This window comes from Hyperoodon ampullatus (assembly GCF_949752795.1).
Source record: "Hyperoodon ampullatus genome assembly, chromosome: 7".
Taxonomy (NCBI): Eukaryota; Metazoa; Chordata; class Mammalia; order Artiodactyla; family Ziphiidae; genus Hyperoodon; species Hyperoodon ampullatus.
Window position 1 is genome coordinate 28,370,776 of NC_136920.1, and position 22,290 is coordinate 28,393,065.

General features: G+C 43.9%; 1 protein-coding gene across 2 annotated transcripts in view; it reads right to left on the reverse strand.

Annotated features, from left to right (window-relative positions):
• The window catches only part of KIAA1549L (KIAA1549 like), a gene marked incomplete at both ends in the record, with an annotated part of 289,990 nt that extends 268,143 nt beyond the window's left edge, over window positions 1-21,847 (reverse strand). For both annotated transcript variants that reach the window (XM_079707460.1, XM_079707459.1), the window contains one exon: window positions 21,607-21,847. In XM_079707460.1, the coding sequence (XP_079563586.1) occupies window positions 21,607-21,847 (241 nt within the window). The remainder of the gene's footprint in view (window positions 1-21,606) is intronic.
• Between the last annotated feature and the right edge of the window lie 443 nt (window positions 21,848-22,290).

Here is a 22,290-nt window from a genome sequence, read left to right on the forward strand (position 1 = left end):
AACCAACATTAATTCATTACTTGAAGTTTCTAAAAGAAAAAAGAAAGAGGGTAATATTGATACGTTAAAGGGAGCAAAAAGAATGAGTGAGTTTGAATCCCCTTCTCTCACTCTCATTAATCTGCTTTAAGTGTCGCCTGAGGGGCCCAGTGTGACTAGAAATCACCCAAACTCCTCCTTTCAACATTCATTCAAGGTCCTCCCTCAGGTAAACCCAACTCATCAGATACTCCACCAGCCCTACCCACATTAATCCTCTCTTCTCACAATAGTTCTGTAAATATCTTAATGATCTACTTCTTTTGGTTACGTGTTTATACATCTCCATTTTTATTACATCCTTCCATCTTCTTATGGATAGTTTCCTGACAAAAGACTAGAGTCTCGGGAAACAGAGACTCGCAGCTAAGCTGTTGCACCATCGGCAGCCCCCTTCAATGAGTGGAAAGGTGGGTTTCCAATGCCCTCATGGTCATGGGATAAGGTATTCTTCACACAAAGGTAATTACACTTCCTGCTGCCCAGAATGCTTCAATTGCTCTAGGTGAGGTCTTCAGCCTGTATAGTCCCATAATAACTAGCAAAGATGCAGTGCCAGGGATGACAAGATATGGAGGATTTTACTTGTATTCCTATGGGAAAAGAAAAAATACAATCAAGTCCTTCCAGATAGCCTCAAACCTACTCCCAAATAAATGAGTCACAACAGTAACAACAAAAAATTACTTCAAATGTACCACAATCAAAAACTCAAACCATAGGAAAACTATCAGACCTTCTGGCCTCTATGCTGAATTCTGCTAAAAAAAGTCAAGGTGGCTTTGAAAAGTGACACTAATTTTTTGACAAACAAAAGACAGCTGATCACGATCCATCTGAAGTACAACTGAGTACAATATAATCAGAATTTGTTTTACATACAGGAAGGAAAATCTTACTTTAAGGAGCAACCATCTGTCTTCCAAAGCTTACAGAGGTTGAAAATAGCTGATTTTTTTACCCTAGCAGTGAGCCAACAAGAAAATATATTAAATTTCCTCATCAGTATATAGATGAAAGGGAGCTCCAAAAAATACTGAAAGTGGGAGACAAGAGAAAAAGAAATTTTGACTTTTACTCTTCTTTCTAATCCTGCGGCCACCATCCATGTCCAAATCTTAGCACCTTTTCCCTGAGACAGTACCCAGCCTACTAACAGAAGTAAGCACCTGAAAAGCACTAAGTAGATGGTAGCTATTATCATTGCCCAGGGCAGAAGGGGAATTCATTCATCTAATCAACAAAGGCTTGGTTTTTTTTGTTTGTTTTATTTTCAAAGGGATATACTTCATTATTAAAAAACTTACATACAGTAAATCTGTATGGATGTACCACAGTCTATTTATCCATTTACATGATGAAGGACATCTGAGTTGCTAACTTTTGGTGATTATGAATAATGCTGTTATAAATATTTGTATTTTTGTGTGAACGTAAGCTTTCATTTCTTTAGGATAAATGCCTTAAAGTGGAATTGCTGAGTAATAGAGTAAATGCATATTTAACTTTATAAGAAATTATTTCCTAGATGGCTGTACACATCCCATTCCCACCAGCAATATATGAGTTCAACTGCTCCAAATCCTCAACAGCAATTGACACTGTTAGTTTTAAATTTTTTTAAATATTAGCAATTATTTTAGTGTGAAGTGGTAGCTTGTGGTAATAATTTTCATTTCCCTAATGACAAATGATGTTAAGCATCTTTTCATGTGCCTATTTTTAATTCATTCTTTGGTGAAGAATATTCAAGTCTTTTACCATTTTTATATTTGTTTATTTCCTTATTATTGAATTTTGAGAATTCTGTATATATTCTGTACATGAATCCAACAAAAGTTTGTTGAACACCTACTGTGTGCCAGGCACGGAGTACACAGCAGTGACCAAAACAGATTAAGTCCCTGTCCTGCTGACATTACATTACAGCCATTACAGTGATTTGAACCGAGGTTTCTTTATCTCCAAAGCCTGTAGCTGCTAAACCAGCTTTTAGGCAAACTCAAATGCCTGAAGAGGTCATGCAGGTAAAATAAATGAGTTGGGTCAGACACTAGCTGGCTGTTCACCAAACCTGTTCTCTTTTCTTTCAGGTCCACCCCATGTTTCCCAGCCTCTCTCTGCAGGTAGACGTGGCCAGGTGACAGAGCCCTAATCCATGGAAAGTGAGCAGAATGATGCACAGCCCTTTCAGACCTGTTCCCCTCTCTCTTTCCCCTTCTATCTGCTGGATGCAGATAAGCACAGCAGCCTTGGAAGCCATAGACTGAAGATGGAGAAAACACAAAGAAAGGATCCTGAGTCCCTGAATCACCGCTTGGTAGAGAGCTCCCGGCCACTTAGGAGTATTCATTGGGTCTTTATGTGAGTGAGAAATAAAACTCCAGGGCTTTAAGCCATTATACACTTGGGGGTTGGGTTGTTACCACAGTAAACCCATCTCAGCCAAGACATGACTGAAGTGGGACAGGTGGGGGCTGTGACAGATGCCCCCCATCTAAAGAAGGTGCCACCACTCAACTTTAGCCAGTTGTTGCCACGCTAGAATACGGGACCAGTGAAGTCAGTCTTCTGACTATTTCAAGAGAACCTGGAAATCCTGATTTGTATGGAAAAGCTCCCGATTTTTCAATGATTTTTATTTTTGTTGACAAGTGTTTAATTTTTGAAAACACATCTGTGGACAGAAGTCAGTCCTCTGGGTTGTGGCCCCTGCACTCCATCCCACCATTACTGTTATGCTATCCAAATACGTTTTGTTGGCAGAATGGTCAAGAAAGGTTTTGTTTGTTTGTTTGTTTGTTTGTTTTAATTTATTTATTTACTTACTTATTTTTGGCTGTGTTGGGTCTCCGCTGCTGCGCCTGGGCTTTCTCTAGTTGTGGCGAGCGGGGGCTATGCTTTGTTGCAGTGCGCGGGCTCCTCACTTAAGTGGTTTCTCTTTGTTGTGGAGCACGGGCCCTAGAGCGCGCAGGCTTCAGTAGTTGTGGCACGCGGGCTCAGTAGTTGTAGCTCACAGGCTCTAAAGCACAGGCTCAGTAGTTGTGGCGCACGGGCTTAGTTGTTCTGCGGCATGTGGGATCTTCCTGGATCAGGGCTGGAACCCGTGTCCCCTGCATTGGCAGGTGGATTCTTAACCACTGCGCCACCAGGGAAGTCCCAAGAAAGGTTTTAAGACCAGAAATAATAGACCAGGACTTTGTAAGTACAGTGAGAACACACCGGGAAATTCTCTTCCTTCCTGTATACACACCACACCCATCCCCTGTCTGTCATGTATGTATAAGAGCCTGCGCTGAGACAAATACATGACCCCAGCCTTTGAGACGGTGGGTTCCCAAACTTTAGGGGTTGTCTGCACACTTTCACCCTAGAACTTACACCGATTCCAGAGTCATCCCACTGGTTAGCCGGGTACTAAGGAGCACCACTTCCTGCCCTGGCAGCATCGTCTCCCGCCATGTGTGCAGGAGGCAGAGCCCAGGTGGTCCTCGGTGTTGGTGTGAGTTTACATTTTTCTCTCTTGCTCTAAGCAAGTTGTCTCACTAGCCACTTAATTCATTGTTCCTTCTAATAGACTTGGCTGTAACTTGTGTGTCCACATTATAATGAAAACAGTTTTTACACATGGATCATAGTTACTGTGAAAGGGCTTCCGGGACCCCCCTCTTGACACCTGCTCTAAGGAGCTCACAGTCTGATGGAGGACACAGGCCAAAGGCCATCACAGAGGGCACGGAGGGTGGGAGTAGAGAGGACAGCGTCTCCCTCCCACGGTGGAGGGCAGAGTGGCTGCCCGGAAAGGCTACCTGAAGGAGGTTAATACTTGAACCGAGTCTTGAAGGAAGTGCAGATGCTAGCCAAGCAGACAGGGCTGGGAAGGGCTTCCCAGGCAGAAAGAATAAAACGTAAGGGGCATGCAAGTGCTCTGGGGGGACTGCAAGTCTGGCTATGGTGGCAGGTACGAGTTGAAGGTGGCTCTTCCATAAAGTACCCAGACTGCTAAGCAGTGGAGTGGAAGAGAATTACAGGGAACCACAGAAGGGTTTGGGTGGATTCATGTTTTATGAAAATCTCTGTAAGGAGGATGAGATTACTTAGAAGGGGGCCAAGACTAGAGGCTGGGTGGCCAGTTAGGAGGTATGGCTTGGACAAGAACACAGACCAGAAAGAGGGAGGGTCTGGAATAAGGCAGCAGAGACAGAAAAGGGACAGCATTATGAGAATGTTCAGAAATACAAGTAGCAACTTTAGTGGTCAACTAGATGAAGAGAAGGAGAGAAAGAAAAGAATCTAGAATGATTCTCAGATTTTTGGCTCCACAGATAAGTGGTGGGCACACTCACTGAAATAGGAAATACAGAATGGGGAGCAAGACCCCGGGGAAAATGAGCTCACTTTAAGGGGAGAATGTCGGGTTGTCCGTAGCCATGGGTAGAGATGTCCAGTAAACAGGTGGGTGTATGAATCTCACCCTCAGGAGAGAGTCAAGAGTTTTTTGCATCATCCGTACATGATCAGTTGTTAAAGCCATGAGTTTGGATGAAGCCACCTGGGACGGTCTACAGAATGACAGAGCCAAGGGGATTTGACAGCCGCCCCAGGATTAAGAAATCGGGGAGTCATTGGTGACTCTAGGAGGGCCCGTTTCAGGGAGGAGCAGGTGATGGAAAGGGGATTAGTTAAGGGAGGAGGAGAGAATGAAATGGAGGCAGGGAGACTGGGAGGAAAGAGCAAGCAAGAGCCGGAGGTACAGAGGATCTTTATTTAGTAACTAAATGGTAGTTAGTTAGGCAGGCAGACGAGGGAGAAAACTCATATGCGGCATCTGAAGATCTATATGGGATCATAATGCAAATTAGTGTTCTCCTAAAAGCTGGAAGCTTCATGCCAATGATACTTAATTTTAGCTGTGATTCCAGAACATATGGTCCATATCTCCCCTTCCTCCGACTCAACTGGCTGGATAACTGAATGCCAAGGTGACTCTTCTACTTAAAACCAGGCAATGGCTTCAGATGGTGGCTAGAGGCCAAGGCCTGTCTCCTGGGTGATGTGGCCCCTGCGAGCTCTCTGCCTAGTCGATCACTCACTCTCACCCTCCATTCCTGCCCACCAACCACATCCACCTTCTCTCTAGTTCCGGAAGAAACCACACTTCTTCCCACCAGGGAAGACAGTATTCACTTTGCCCTTTGCCCCACCTCCCTGCCTGGTTATCTCCTATGCATCCTTCTGATGTTGGCTCCAACGTCACTTCCTCAGGAAAGCCTTTCCTGACCATCCACCTCATCACTCACCAAGGCTCCCCCAGCACCCTGGGCTCCCCCTTCAACACTCGCCTCTGCTGGTAATAGGGTACTTATTCCTGTGATGAGCTGATGAATGTCTCTTTCTCCACGTGGGCCAATGTCTTTTACCTGCCCACTGTACCCCTTGTACCAGCACTGTGCCTGCCACATACCAAGGGCTCAATAAATACTGTCTTGACTGAATACATACAATGAAAAGTCAATTTGAAAACAACAGGCAACATCATTTAAGACTGCATGGTATAAAACTAAACCATGGTGAAAAGAAAAATCAAGCTGTGATGTCTGGGGTGGGGGGTGAGTAGGGAGAGATATGTCTGGAGAGGGGCAAGAGGGAACTTACTTCCTGAGGTGACGGTCATGTTCTATATCTTGACAGAGGTTTGGGTTACACCTGTGTATGCATTTGTCAAAACTTGGGAATATATACTTAGGATTTCTGGATTTCTCTGTATGTAAAATTTACCTCAAAAAAAAAGGAGTATAAACAAATATTGAACTATAATCAATGGCATGAATGCTGAAATATTTAGGGGTGAAATGTACTGATGTCTGCAACTTACTTTGAATACATCAAAAAATAAGATGAACTGATGGATGGATAGAGGAAGGACAGATAAACGATAAAGCAAATATAGCAAAATGTTCACAGTACCATCGAAGTGGTAGGTATATGTCTGTTCACTGTACAGTACTTTCAATTCTTCTGTATGCTTGAAAATTTAATCAAATGGGGCGGGGCGGGGGGACGGCCGGCAGAGTATAGCCGAAAATATATTTACCCTGTAGTCTAATCTGGTTTCAAATCCCATCCCCACCACTTTCAAGCAACAGTGCCCTTAGGCAAGTCAGGTGCATAAATGTTCTCTCAATCTTAGCTTCCTCCAAGCAAAATGGACAAGAACTATCTCTCAGTGTCACTGTGAGATTAAATTATACAAAACTCTTGATCCACCAACTAACAAGTCGTAGCTGTTTCGCAAATGTTAGTCCTCTTATTCAGAAGTCAACATATCCACAAACTAGGGCAAACCTCCAATGAGACGTAAAAGAAGAATCTTGTAAAATTTCTCCCTTGCTACATCCCTGGGGAAATTAAAAGAATAAATTAACTGTGCTATTTTTATAGGTAAAGACGCTGACCTGCCATCAATCAGTAGGACACTCGGAACTCCATGTCTGAGGAGAGATCTACGCTGTCCACACCCACTTCCCCATCTGCCAGTGGTCACCACCACCCTTTGTGAGAGCGGGCCAGGGTTAACAACGGAGCCGCATTGGGCGAAAGATGGGGGAATTGTATGCAGTGCACCAAAGTCAAGACTCCCAACCCCTCTCCAGATGTGCAAGGGAAAGAGCCACCCAGACGGGCCTTGAGATCTGTGACGGCATCTGACATGCTCTCAGAGGCTGTAGTCACCAGCCGGTCTTGGCTTTTAGCATAATTACACGACCTGAGAGATGACCTTATGGTCATAAATAAAAGCTTCCAATCGAAACTAATCGTGTGTACACAGCTGAAAGATGTCTAAGAGGCCACCATGTGGACTCGGCATCTCTAGGTTTGGAAGGTGGAAGAAAGGAGTCCATTAATGACACCAGCAAACGGGGTGGAAATGCTGACTTAGAGAAGCAAGGAAAAACTATACCTTTCGGTGCTACACCAATGCCCCTCCAAGAAAATGAGGTCTGGCATCTTAAAGTCAGTGAAAGCATTCATTATATGTCACAAGTGAGATGCTGCAGGCAAAGGAAGTTGCAATTTTTTAGAAAGCATCCCCGTGTGCCTAGTAGATGCCACACTTAGGGCAACAAGTTATTTCAGGCTGCCTGAGCCAAACCTAACTTCCACCCTCTCTTCCTTGAAATCTTCTTCCCTGTTACATAATTATAAGCCCACCTAGTTGGTTAGCCTACACTTCAAACTCCTTGGAGACATCCTGCACTTACTGTGTAAGCTGCCCTGCATCCAGTCCGTAGATGGACAGGATCATCTTGGCGCTCAGCCAACTATGAGCATCTCTTCCCAAATCCATTGTCACATTGGTAGCTTGAAATCAGCCACGGTGACAGTATTTATACCATGGAAATTGGTCAACTCTATCAATCAGGCCACTTGTCATTGTCATTTTTCATAAAGCCAGCATATGAGCCTCTTTTTACTGTCATGAGGGAAGAGACGAATTTGGGGAAGTTTGCTCTATCCATACACCTAATTTAAAACTGCACTCTACCCACTGCCAAGGTTGAAGGAGGGCTCAGCCTAGGAGGGCATTTTTGAACCACCAGCCTTTTCACCTCTGGCCTCTGCTGATCAGATGAGGGGTAGACTCCTTACTTTTTTGGCCAGACTATGGCAGCCTGATTTTCCCTCTTGGGAAATACAGACCTGGGACAGAGACTGGAGGGTGGGCACTTACATGGAAAAGGCTTGTCAGCTCTGGCTGCAGGGAGCACCACAACAAGCAAAGCCGCCTGCAAAGTTTAGTTATGGGGGAGCCCAGAAGCTACAGGTAAGCAGAGAAAGCCAGTCTGCAGAAAGAGGCAGATGGACAGACCCAGCCTGCAGGAAAAGAGAGATGAGAGGCCTCCAGGTCCAGGAGACACAAAGCCAGTAACCTCAGCCTCTCACTGTCAAGGAAGGCAATATAATGAAGTGGAGTGAGAGCCATGGAATCAAACTGCCTGGGTTCAAAGCCCACCTCTGACACTTACCTGTGCGACACTGAATACATTACTGTTAAATTGCTTTTTGCCTCACTCCCCGCACCTGAAACCCAGGAGTCACAACAGAACCAACCTCAGAGGGTTGTTGTGAAAATCAAATGAGCTGATACAAGGAGTAAATGCTCAAAAATGTTAGCTCTTATTTCTATCAATGAGTTATACTGTCCACGTGACACCGTTGTATTTCATTCCTATTCCAAATCTGTCACATGAGATTTCCCTGTGGCCTGGAGCCCCACACTTGAGCTAGTTTTAGTTGAGTAGCTAGGTAATCTGTCCCCTAAATCACAGACTAACGAAAAAATCCCTGGACCACTGTGTGACCTTTAGCAAATTACTTCCTCAACCCTCTCTTAGGAGTGATATGAGATTCAAACAAGAAACAAGAATGAAAACTTCTACAACTGTGACGTGCTGTACCAAACTCTGAGGATGAGTATCCCCGTAAGGAATAGTAAATATATCACGTTAGCCAAAAGAATGGGGAAACACTCGTTTCGAATGTCATTTCTATTGCTGGACTAGAGACAAGAACTCATTCTCCATCCCACTCAAAAAAAGGTTTAATTTCCCTGGAATTCACCAGGTTGATTCGTGTGTTCACCTCCACTATTAATAAAATAAGAGGAAACTGCCAAAGACAGCTCTGTGGCAGTGATTTTGTAATACACTTCCATCCAGGTCAATTATATTCCAAAAATGCTCATAATCCAGATCCTCTTGCTCTTTTCAAAACAAAGACTCCCATTTGATAATGATGTCTGTAGCTTTAGAGATATTTTGGTTCAGCTCTTTTCAACAAGGACTTAGAAGCTGCACTATTAATTGCAACACATTTTCTTCTCAGACACATTTTTCTTCAGGCTCCCTTGGTTCACTCTTGACGTTTGGTAAATAAAAAGGCAAGTGACTGAGGAGCAGCATTCACAAGCAGGGACATAAGTGGAGGGGTAGGTCCAGGAGTCCTGGTTTCATTCTAGCACTTAATTCCATATTTCACGTCGAAAGAGTAAAGTGAGAAATATCCTAGACCTTCCTATTTACTGGCACTGCATAAATACCAAAGCCATTTTGTGTTTCTGAGGTCAGGAGGTTTTCTTTCAAGCTAAGAATAGATTTAACATATATAAATCTAAATCTAAATCTAAATCAAATTCCCCTCTTGTGGTTAGGAGGCATTAGGCAAAGTCTCGCCTGAGTGGACAGATGGCAGGTGCAGCAATGACCTTGGGCTGAAGCTTGAGGCAGCTCCTTGGCCCGATTTACATCTGCATTAATTGATTTATACACAGTGTTTATCCCCGTTCTATGCGGTGTTTAAAAGGGTCCATGATTTTCCTTAAACATGTGTGGAAGTATTTTCCAGGGAAGGAAGCCAAAGAGTAGAGAAAAGAGGAAGAATGGTCTAATGATGATATTTTAACTCTGTAGGTTTGAATCCAATCTGTGGTTTTAAAATTGTTATCTTTTATAATAAGGGCTTTTCTGTGTTTCAGGAAGAAGTTCAAAGTCTCTTATGACAAAATTTACTTCACATGGAAAGAGGGCCACAATACAGTGGTAAATGAAAAGAGAAAGGCATTAAATATTATACCCTTTATATCTTAAAAAAATTAAGTGAGGATATGTATATAAATATTTGTATGAAAAAAGATCTGGAAGGACCTACCATATTTGCTTGACAACACAACTCTAGGAAATAGCAATGGAGTCAACAGGGCCTTTTTCATTTTGCTGCATACCTTGTGCATTACTTGAATTTAATAAAGTACTGTATATATTACTTTTACAATTTTTAAAAGCCAATGAAGATTAAAGATAAGCCAACCTATGGGGCTTCCCTGGTGGTGCAGTGGTTAAGAATCCGCCTGATAATGCAGGGGACATGGGTTTGAGCCCTCGTCTGGTCAGAACCCACATGCAGCAGAGCAACTAAGCCCATGCACCACAGCTACTGAGCTCACGTGCCACAACTACTGAAGCCCACGCACCTAGCGCCCATGCTCCGCAACAAGAAAAGCCACTACAATGAGAAGCCCACACACCGCAACGAAGAGTAGCACTCGCTCGCCACAACTAGAGAAAGCCACACGCAACAACAAAAACCCAACACAGCCAAAAATAAATAAATAAATAAATTTATTATTATTTTTTTAAAAGCCAACATTTGTCTGAGCTTCAGGTTGGAACCATGACAGAAAACCATGGGAAAATTCTTCCCTTTGCAGAATGAGAGCCCGTGACTTGGCTTACCACTAATATAGGAAGAGGTAAGAAAAGGATTGGTCTAACCCAGCAAAACATCTGCTTAGGGCTCATAAACACATACCCAGGGTAATGAGGGAAGAAGGGAAGATCCTGAGGCTTTTGTTCACAGATGCGAAAACTAAGGCCCCAAAAAGTGACTTGATAAACAGCAAACAGTCAGCTACGGGTGACCCATTTCCTGAATTCATCCAACACAATTTCCCCTCACCCAGGCCATTCTAGACCTGAAACCAAACTCTGTTCTAATGTCTAGGAAGTGTCCACTGGCAGCCCTGAAAATGAGGAAATGTACTAGAGGTACATGACACTTTTTATTTTACTAAAGAAACCCTTGAGGGATCTTCTCATTTTTAAGACCATAGGTCTAAGGGGAGAAATAATACCAATTCTGCCAATTCTGCATTTAACTAAATTCAATACTCATTCATGATAAAAATTCACAGCAAACTAGGAATAGAAGTGAACTTCCTCAACCTGACAAAGGGCCTCTACAAAAAAACAAAAACAAAACTACAGCTAACACCATACTTAACAGTGAATGTTTTCCCTCCAAGACTAGGAGATCAGGGCAAGGATGTCCACTCTCCCCATTCCTATTCAACAATGTTCCTATTCAACAATGTACTTGAAGTTCTAGCAAGTGCAACAAGGCAAGACAAAGAAATAACAGGCATACAGATTTGAAATGAGGAAATAAAACTCTCTATTCATAGATAACATGATTTTCTATTTAGAAGAATCCCAAAGAGTCTATAAAAAGCTACTAGAACTAAAGTGAGTTTAGAAGGGTCACATGATACAAGATTAATATTTTTAAAATCATATTTCTATATACTAACAAAGAAATTTTTAAAGTACTATTTACCAAAGCATTGAAAAACATGAAACGCATATGTACAAAATTCATATGCTGAAAACTATAAAACATTGATGAAAGAAAAGAAAGAATACCTAAATAAATGGAGAGAGATATGTTCCTGGGTCAAAAAATTCAATATGGTTGAGCTATCAATCTTCTCCAATTGACCTAGATTCAATGAAATCCCAATCAAAATTCTCTTTTTTTACAGAGATGGAAGAGAAGATACTAAGATCTATATGGAAAAGCATAAGCCCTAGAATATCCAAAAAGATTTTGAAAGTAAAGAAAGTTAGAGGATTCATACTACCTGATTTCAAGACTTACCATAAAGCTTGAGCAGTGGAACTCAACGGGGGGAAATTTTATCCTGCAGGGGACATTTAGCAATTTCTGGAGACATTTTGGTTATCACACTGGGGTTGGGGGGCTAGCTATTGGCATCTACTGGGCAGAGGCCAGGAATGCTGCAAACATCCTACAGTGCACAGGACAGTCCCCCACAACAAAGAATTACCCAGCCCAAAATGTCAGTAGTGCCAAGGTTAAGAAACTCTGAGCTAGAAAAATCAAGACACTGTTGCACTGGCATAAGGAAAAAAGTACAGATCACTAGACTAGACTAGAGTCCAGAAATAAACCCACAAATATATGGTACCAAGGCAATTCAATGGAGCAAGGATAATCCTTTTAATAAATGGTGTTGGAACAATAAAGCATCCAAATGAAAAAAACATTAACCTCAACTCTTACCCTGCACCATATACAAAAATTAGCGTGAAACAGACCACAGACCAAAAAGTATAAAACGTCTAGAAGAAATCATGAATGTTTGTAAACTTGGGATAGGCAAATATTTCTATCCCAGCACACAAAAAACACAAGCCTTAAATTTAAAAGTTCATAAACCGGAACTACTCAAAATTTTAAACTTCTGTTCTTTGGAAAATACTGTTGATAAAATGAAAAGAAAAAACACACAGACTGGGAGAAAATATTTGCAAAAAAACCATATCTGATAAAGGACTTGTATCCAGAATATATAAAGAAAGCTCAAAACTCAATAATAAGAAAACAAACAATCCATCTTTTTAAATGGGCAAAAGACTTCAACAGCCACTTCAAAGTAGAAATATAAATGGCACGTAGAAGATGTAAAGATATGCAACAATAACATCATTAGTAATTAGAGAAGTGCAAACTAAAATTATAACGAGATACCACTAAAATATTATTGGAATAGCTGAAATTTAAATTTTAAAAAAAGTTGACAAAACCAAGTGCCCATGAGGATACAGAGGAGCAACTAGAACTCACATACATAAGAATACAAAATTATGGGCTTCCCTGGTGGCGCAGTGGTTGAGAGTCTGCCTGCCGATGCAGGGGACACGGGTTCGTGCCCCGGTCCGGGAAGATCCTACATGCTGCGGAACGGCTGGGCCCGTGAGCCATGGCCGCTGAGCCTGCGCGTCCGGAGCCTGTGCTCCACAACGGGAGAGGCCACAGCAGTGAGAGGCCCGCGTACCACAAAAAAAAAAAAAGAAAAAGAAAAAAGAATACAAAATTATGCAGCCACTTCGGGAAAGGATGTGGCAGTTTCTTATAAGGTTAAACAGATACCTAACATATGGCCCAGAATCACACTCCTAGGTATTTACCCAAGAGAATGAAAACTGCCCACACAAAGCCTTTTATGCCCCAAACTGGAAACAACCCAAATGTCTATCAACTGGCAAATGGTTAAGCAACTGTAGTGCAATGGAATACTACATGGCAATAAAAAGGACAGGACCAGAGGTGCAATGACATACATGATTCTCAGGAGCATTACATTCAATGAAAGGAGCCAGACACAAAACATTACATACTGTATGATTCCATTTATATGACTTTCAGTTAAAGGCAAAATTATATGGGCAGAGAATAGATTGGTGCTTGCCAGGTACTGGGCTGCTGGGGGAGAAGACTGACTGCAAAGGAGCAGGAGGGAATTTCTGGAAAGTACGGAAATGGTCTATGTCTGGATTGTGGTTGTGGAACCGTGAGTGTATGCTTCTGTCAAAACCCGTCATGCAGAACGCCTAAAAAGGGTGACTTCTACTGTATGTAATTTACACCTTAATTAAACTTGACTTAAAAAAAGACGGGTGGTGGCTCATGGGAGTGCTTTTCGTACAGCATGACATTTCAAAACTCTGAATTCGTTGGTGACATTTGAAAACAATATTTGAAGTGAAGATCTGGCTTTTCTTAAGAAGTCAGAACTTTAGCACCCTGAGCCTCACTGCAGCTGGGCAGAGACAGCCTCTTTGGACAAGGCAGGTACTTTCTGTCTTGCCATATCCTCCCTCCTGACCCAGAGGTACCTTACCAACCTGCCACTGAGCAAGGATTTCTTGTCCTGGGCTACAGGCTGCTTGAGGGCAGGGGCCAGGCCTGGCTTGGTCTCCACTATACCTCCAGTGTTTAGGGAAGAGTTTGACCTGGCATATGCCAGGTGCTTGATAAATACCATCAAATCAGTGTGACTCACTTGCCACCATCCTATCGGCTACAGTAACTGACATTTCCAATACCTGGATTGCCAGCTGCTCCTTTGGTCCTGGAGTCCCCACAGGGAGCCACCATCCAAGGCAGCCATCCCGTGACCTAGAATAATGTGTCCCTCTGTGCGTTTAGAAATCCCCTGTAATGTGTTGTCAAGCAACGAAAATGTTTTAGGGTCATTCCAACTATTCATTTTTGTCTGGAGAAGAGTGGAGTTGTTGTTTGTTTAAAAAAAAGAAAAAAGAAAGAAAGAAAACCACAAGAAAGCCTTCAATAAGAGCTTGAAGGTTAATGAAAATGAAAAAGGAAACGTGCACATTCATTTTGAATATTCTCAGATCATATTCCAGTAATTCAAGACTTGAGATAAGTAGGCTTCTGAGAGATTCTCTCAGAAGAATTTCAGTATCTCAGTTTCCACCGTGATGTCCGGTTTTAGAGAAGGGTGAGGGGCAGGGAGGGGACATCTGACTTCTGTTTGATGTCTGTATGACAAGCACAGACTCATTAGTCCCCAAATCTTCTTCTTTACTTCGTGTGTGGGATGGGAAGGAAAGGGAGGCAAGTTTGGGACATCTTGCAAGTATCTTTGAAGCACTAATAATTAATATTGAGAGTAAAAAGTCTAAATATATTTTATTGGGTTATCTATACCTGGAAAAAAAAAGCCCACCCAATCAAACACTCTTGCTATACATCTTTAATGTTAAAAAATGAGAAAGTACATGGCACAAAAACAGAAATATAGATCAATGGAACAAGATAGAAAGCCCAGAGATAAACCCAAGCACCTATGGTCAGCTAATCTATGACAAAGGAGGCAAGGATATACAAAGGAGAAAAGACAGTCTCTTCAATAAGTGGTGCTGGGAAAACTGGACAGCTACATGTAAAAGAATGAAATTAGAACACTCCCTAACACCATACACAAAAATAAACTCAAAATGGATTAGAGACCTAAATTAAGACCGGACACTATAAAACTCTTAGAGGAAAACATAGGAAGAACACTCTTTAACATAAATCACAGCAAGATATTTTTGTATCCACCTCCTAGAGTAATGGAAATAAAAACAAAAATAAACAAATGGAACCTAATGAAACTTAAAAGCTTTTGCACAGCAAAGGAAACCATAAACAAGACCAAAAGACAACCCTCAGAATGGGAGAAAATATTTGCAAACAAATCAATGGACAAAGGATTAATCTCCAAAATATATAAACAGCTCATGCAGCTCAATATTAAAAAAATGAACAACCCAATCCAAAAATGGGCAGAAGACCTAAATAGACATGTCTACAAAGAAGACATACAGATGGCCAAGAAGCACATGAAAAGCTGCTCAACATCACTAATTATTAGAGAAATGCAAATCAAAAGTACAATGAGGTATCACCTCACACCAGTTAGAATGGGCATCATCAGAAAATCTACAAACAACAAATGCTGGAGAGGGTGTGGAGAAAAGGGAACCCTCTTGCACTGTTGGTGGGAATGTAAATTGATACCGCCACTATGGAGAACAGTATGGCAGTTCCTTAAAAAACTAAAAATAGAATTACCATATGACCCAGCAATCCCACTACTGGGCATATACCCTGAGAAAACCATAATTCAAAAAGACACATGCACCCCAATGTTCATTGCAGCACTATTTACAATAGCCAGGTCATGGAAGCAACCTAAATGCCCATCGACAGACGAATAGATAAAGAAGATGTGGTACATATATACAATGGAATATTACTCAGCCATAAAAAGAAACGAAATTGGGTCATTTGTTGAGACGTGGATGGATCTAGAGACTGTCATATAGAGTGAAGTAAGTCAGAAAGAGAAAAACAAATATCGTATATTAATGCGTGTATGTGGAACCTAGAAAAATGTTACAGATGAACCGGTTTGCAGGGCAGAAATTGAGACAAAGACGTAGAGAACAAACATATGGACATCAAGGGAAGAAAGCGGCAGTGGGTGGGGGTGGGGGTGTGATGAATTGGGAGATTGGGATTGACATGTATACACTGATGTGGATAAAATGGATGACTAATAAAAACCTGCTGTATAAAAAAATAAATAAAATAAAATTCAAAAAATAAATAAATAAAATCCTTTTGGAAAAAAATGAGAAAGTACAAATATAATGTAATTATAACCCATCTGAACCCTCTTTTGACCCACCTCCCCTATGTCTCTGCTTTCCTTTATAAAAAAGACTAAAAGAGTTGTCTTTTTTACTGTCTCCAATTTCTCTTCTTCCTTTCTTTCTTGAACCCATTGCAGCAAGACTTTTGTCCCCTCCACTCTTAGGGCCACCAAACATCTCCACATCTCTAAATACAACATCCATTGCTAGTCCCTATCTAGCCTTCTTCAGTCTCTTTTGCTGGTCCCCCGTCTCCTGAACCCCTAAATGCTGAAGTATCCCAGGTCTCATTGCTGAGATCTCCCCCTCCTCTATACTTTCTTGCTTAGTTGCGTGCTGATGGCTCCCAAATTTATATCTCTGGACCCAATATCAGCCTGGGATTCCAGACTACTTTGTTCAACTGGCTATCTGACATCTTTACTTCGATGTTTAATAAACATTTCAACCTTAACAAACCCAAAACCAGCTCTTTATTTCCTACCCAAATCCTGAGCCTCCTGCAACCTTCCCCATCTCCATGGCAACTTCAACCTCCAGTTGCTTGAGCCACAAACCTTGGAGCCATATCGGTTCCTCTCTTTCTCTCCCACCCCACCTCTAATCCATGAGAAAATTCTATTAGCTCCATCTTCAAAAGATGTCCCAATCTAACCACTTCTCCCCACTGTCTAAGCCATCCTACCTGGTCTCCCCATTTCTACCCTTGACCTTACAGTCTTTTTTTTTTTTAATTTTTTATTTATTTTTGGCTGCATTGGGTCTTCATTGCTGCACGCGGACTTTTCTCTAGTTGCGGCAATGGGGGGCTACTCGTCGTTGCGGTGCGCAGGCTTCTCATTGTGATGGCTTCTCTTGCTGTGGAGCACGGGCTCTAGGTGTGTGGGCTTCAGTATTTGTGGCACATGGGCTCAGTAGTTGTGGCTCTTTGGCTGTAGGGCGCAGGCTCAGTAGTTGTGGCATACGGGCTTAGTCGCTCCGTGGCATGTGGGTTCTTCCCAGACCAGGGCTCAAATCTGTGTCCCCTGCACTGGCAGGCAGATTCTTAATCACTGTATCACCAGGGAAGTCCCGACCTTACAGTCTTTTGTCCCCATGATAGCCATGGGCATTTTTCTAAAACTGAAGTCAGATCACGTCACCTCTTGCTTAATCTCATTCAAAGTAAAATACCAAGTTTTCACTTTGTCAAAAAGTCCTGTATGATCTGGGCCCAGCTCCCACTTCAACGTCATTTCTTACCACCTTCCCCCATTCACTCAACTCCACATGGCCTCCCTGCTGTTCCCCAACCATCCCAAACACAGTCGCTCCTCAAGGCCTTTGGAGTTGCTTTCCCCTCTGCCTGAATACCTCTTCCCAGATATCCACTTTTAAGTATCTACTCAAATGTCACCTCGACATGGGGGACATCCCCCATCACTCTAGATAACCAGGCACACGCATGAGGGTACACATGCACATAGACATCAGCCTCTTGCTATCCTCTTACCCTGATTCATTTTTCTTACCACCATCCAACCTACATTTATTCGTTTATTTTCATTTGCTACTTAAAGTGGGGTCAGCATCAGCATCACCCTGATGCTTGTTAGAAATGCAGAACCGCAGGCCTTATCCCAGACCTACTGAATCAGAATCTGCAACAGGATCTTCAAGTGATTCACATGCACAGTAAAGTCTGGAAAGCACTGGGCTAGCTCCTAACTGCCATGAGAATGGGAGCTTGTTTTCTTTCATTATTGTAACCTCAAAAAGCTGAGGTACTCAAGATACACTGAATGAATGGATGGATGGAGGGAGGGATGGAGGGATGAATGAATGAATGAACAAATGAACTGTTGCACCTGTTTCGAATGGGACTCCAATCTGATGATGTATAAAATGCTGGAGAGGGGTAAAAACGACATCCTAGGTCAAAATTATCCCCCATATATTGTGCTCAATTAGAGATTCTTTCAAAATGCAAATACATTCCCTGAATAAAGCAGTCATTAACAACTTGCTGTGGATTACTTAGATGAGATAATTATTCTAACATCTAACAGAATCATCCAAACTAAGGGAATAGGAGTGAAAGAAGGCTGAAACTTTAATGAGTATCTACTCTGTGCTGGGCATTGTAACAGGCAAAAGGGAAACAAAGGTAAATCAGGAACTTACAAGTTGGTGAGAGAAGCAGAGGAGGGCCAGGGGGGTGGAGTGCCTGTGAGGAGGGCTTGAGAAAGCCCAAGGGCAGTGAGAGAGTCCAGGGTACTCCTCCCTATAACATCCTGTGCTTCTGGCCACAGAAGTAAAGAACCTTTACTTCTCCTCTGCCTGAAATGCCACCATCAACCCTGCCAACACCTACTCATCCTCCAAAGCTCCCGGTCTTCCAGAATTAACTGTGCCTTCATTTTATTTGCCCTGACCACATAGTATCAGAGTTCAAGGACGTGTATCACCCTATTCATGAGGGGTTTCTACAAACTGCCTGACCCTTATGCATGTCTGTATCCCCTGCCCCAGCACAGCACCTGGACAGAGTAAATATTCAGTCAATTTTATAAGAACAGCTAGCATTCACTGAGCATTTACTATGTACCAAGCACTGTTTTAAACACTTCAGATATATAAATATATATATATATATATTTTTTTTTTTTTTTTTTTTTTTTTTTTTGCGGTACACGGGCCTCTCACTGTTGTGGTCTCTCCCGTTGCGGAGCACAGGCTCCGGACGCGCAGGCTCAGCGGCCATGGCTCACGGGCCCAGCTGCTCCGCGGCATGTGGGATCTTCCCGGACCGGGGCAAGAACCCGTGTCCCCTGCATCGGCAGGCGGACTCTCAACCACTGCGCCACCAGGGAAGCCCCAGATATATTAACTAATTGAATCTTCACAACAACCCAATCAGGTTGGAGCTATTATTATCCCCATTTTACAGACAAGAGAACTGAGGCCCAGAGACGCCAGGTCACATAAAGGAATGAGCACTGCACCTGCAACAAAAAGACACACAGGAAATGTTTACTGACACGAACTGAATGGAAGATCAGTAGTTAAGAAGATCGGGAAGTCAAATTTGAACTTTACCAATCTGCCCAGAGCCTCGGAGGGCAAAAGAGAATGGGGAGATGTCAGAGCTTGCTTCTGTAAAGAACCTTCTTTTCCACACCAGTCTCCCACATGCAAAACAGAAGTCAGGGAGCAAGGGTTTCCTGGAGATGGAAGTTAGGAGAGGAAGTCCGAGAGAGGACATTCAAGACAGCAGCCTTGAGAAGGAACCCCAATTCCTCAGGAATATTAAATAAAAAGAATTTGGGGTGGAGTGGGTGGAGGTGGGCTGGGAACACACTGCAGGGGCTCCAGGACAAAAAGGTCCTATAGCACTGTCCAGAAACCAACCTATTTTTACCTATTTGTCAGCCAAGGCAAATGTCCGTTTAGCCTTGCTTAGAAAACAAGATGCAGCAACCATGTAAATGACATGACTGTAGCAAGCTAGCACATTCAGGGGGATCTTAGAATCAGCGTTTGGCTTCTCATGCAACCTGGCCTCAGACTCACTCTACAGAAAGTGGCAGCATCAAGCAGCAGCTGTGCCTCAGAAAAAGTTCAAAACCAGGGAGTCTGTTGAAAGTCAAAGGTCTCAGGAAAATGTCACCTGTTCTCCTGCCTCCCTCCTGACACTGCTTCCTCCACAAACCCCTTGGGACTCCCTGCATCAGGTCTAGGACTCACTCACCCTGCAGTAAAGCTGCCTCAGGTAGAAATCAGAGAACAAATGAAAGCAGGCAGGAGGCAAGATAGGGAGCCCAACGTTTAACTCTTCCATTGAGAGAGAAACAAGTCATGAAGTTGAATCAGAGGCAAACACACAGGAAACCATGGAGCCCAGCAGTAGACTCTGGATCCACAGGTGAGCTGGACCACGGGAAATTGGTCATCAAGAGTGACAGTAGAAAGGACACCCAAAAAGCACAGAGGACGCAACGAGTCACTCCAATGAGAAGGAAGAAGACAGAGGACTACTGATTTTTACCATCATTTAAATCAAAGCATCTTTCCTAGTGATCCCCAGGATCGCCACACTAAGAGAATAAAGGAAAAGGACATCAGGGCTAAAAACAAAAGATACAGAACAGAAGTCCCCTAAGTCAGGCTCTGGCAGTCTGAAAGAAGAGCCAAGAAAAGTCACAGAGGTTCCAAGGGGGCAAGGTACAAAGGTCAGAAGAGAGATCAGAAATCAAAGCCGATCAGAGGAAATCATCTGACATATCAGGCTGAATAGGATAAACACATAAAATCTAAATTTCACATATTACAAACGGTTGAACAGATTTTGGTATCTGCACTCAAATGAAGAACATCCAAAAGTTGGTATCTCATAAATTGTTTACAAAACTATTAAGGATCTGATTCATTTTAAATAAAAACTCAAAGTGTGTTTCTGATCCAGTGAATACTAAGGTAATTACATGTGTCTGACTCAGAACTTACCTTTTAACCATCAAATACGCATCACTGAAAACTGCTAGAGGCATAAAAACTGGGGGCTAAAGTTCTTCGGAGGTTTTCTCGGGTCTCAGGCACACATCCAAAGATTACTGAACTTTCTCACCACTATGATCACAATAGACAATTCCTGGAGAGCAACTTGCACACATAGACACTTCATGTCAGTGAACTTTTAAGTGAATCAAAGGAAAACGGGCTTTGAATTAAGCTGTTGAAGACAGGAAATGTTTTTAACCTGAAACCCTCTTATCTAAAACAGTGTGAACTCCTTCATAATTAGGAGATTTAATCTAATTGGGGGGACGAGGCACACTGGGAAAAAAAACAGTCCTCTTTAATCCTTGCTAAAAACCACAGAAGTACAGAAGCATACCGGCTGAAGCAAGGGCTATATTCCTTGATAAATGAAATGTACCAAGAGCCCGGAATTTCACAAATAAAAGCCTGCCCTTTACAAGTGCCGTAATAATCATTCTTATTTCAAAGGCAATTGCTGACCGCACAGGAAGTTTTGAAGAATATTAGCCGAATAATCCCCCCTAAATAGTTACAACAGATTTTTAAAAACCATCCAAGAAATTACAGAAATCTATTTCCTGAGGATTCTTGGGAGTCAAAAGAGCCAAGCGTGGTTATTTTTAACTAACCTCCTTCAAACAGTGGATTATACACCCGATCCCTTTGCAAGACGCAAGCAATTATTTTAGGTACCTCTATCCCAAAAGAAAAAGGAGTCTCCTGTCAAGACAGAGAGGAAAACGCCGACACGGGAATTGCCTAAAACTCTCTGGGCCATTTCGTGCAGTTAAAGCAAAGTGGACATCCGTCAGGGAGCCCAAAACATAGTAGACGTCCCCACTTCGTGTGTCCTACTAAAACACATCCCTTTTCAGGTGTCCTAAACACAACATATCTTTATCTAAATGAAGCGTGCCTTGGGGACCACCAGGAAGGACCTGCCACTTGTCCAGATGGAAAATGCGAATGCACCTCTTTTTACTTCCCCGCCCAACGGTGCCTTCCCGGGAGACAGATTTCTGACAGTTCGCCTGCTGTTGCAGCAGCAAAGGGCGGGGAAAATCCTAGCGCCGGTACCGCAAAGACCTCTCCATCCACCGCCACCGGTCAGGTCCCGGCCCCGACGGGCAGCCCCGTTCCTCCAGAAACCTCCGCGGCCACAAAGCAGCCGCCAAGTGCTTACCCGGGTCGGCCCGGCAGTGCTCCGGGAGGGCCGCCAGCAGCAGGAGTCCCAGCAGCAGCAGTGGCGGCGGCAGCGGCGGCGCATCCTGGGACCCGGCAGCCCGGGGGCCCCTCACGCCCGGGCAGCGCGCGGCTCCCCCGCCAGCCCGGCCGAGGCCGCACGCCCGGATCCGGCCCCTGCGCCCCCGCACCTCCGGTCCATCTTCCCTCGGGCCCTGAGGTTTCGCCTCCTGCCGAGCCATGGGGACGCTTCACTCATCCAGGCCACTGCCTCGCTCCGCACCGCTCCGGGGAGCCCAGCCTTCGGCGCCCCGGTCCTCACCGGGCATCTCCGGCCACGGCGCGGGCGCCTGAGGGCGGGGGCGCCGGGCGGCGCGACTCGCTGGCTCGTGCTGCCGCGCCAGGAGCGAGCTCCGCGGAGCCGCGGCTTCACTCGCGCAGGGGCCGGGGCCGCATGGAGCCGCGGCGGGAGCGGGCCGGGGTTCCCACGGTGCCCGTCGCCGCGCGCCGGCGCGCCCGGTGCAGCGAGGGTGGGACGGGCGCCGCCCGGAGCCCCCACCCCCGGGTGGGCTCCCGCAGACTGAGGGGGCGAGGCTGCGAGCCGCGGGGACAGGCAGCCGCTGGGCGCGCTCGGGGCCCTCCCTCCTGCCGCCGGCTGCAGCCTCTCCGCCGCGCTCTCCTCGCT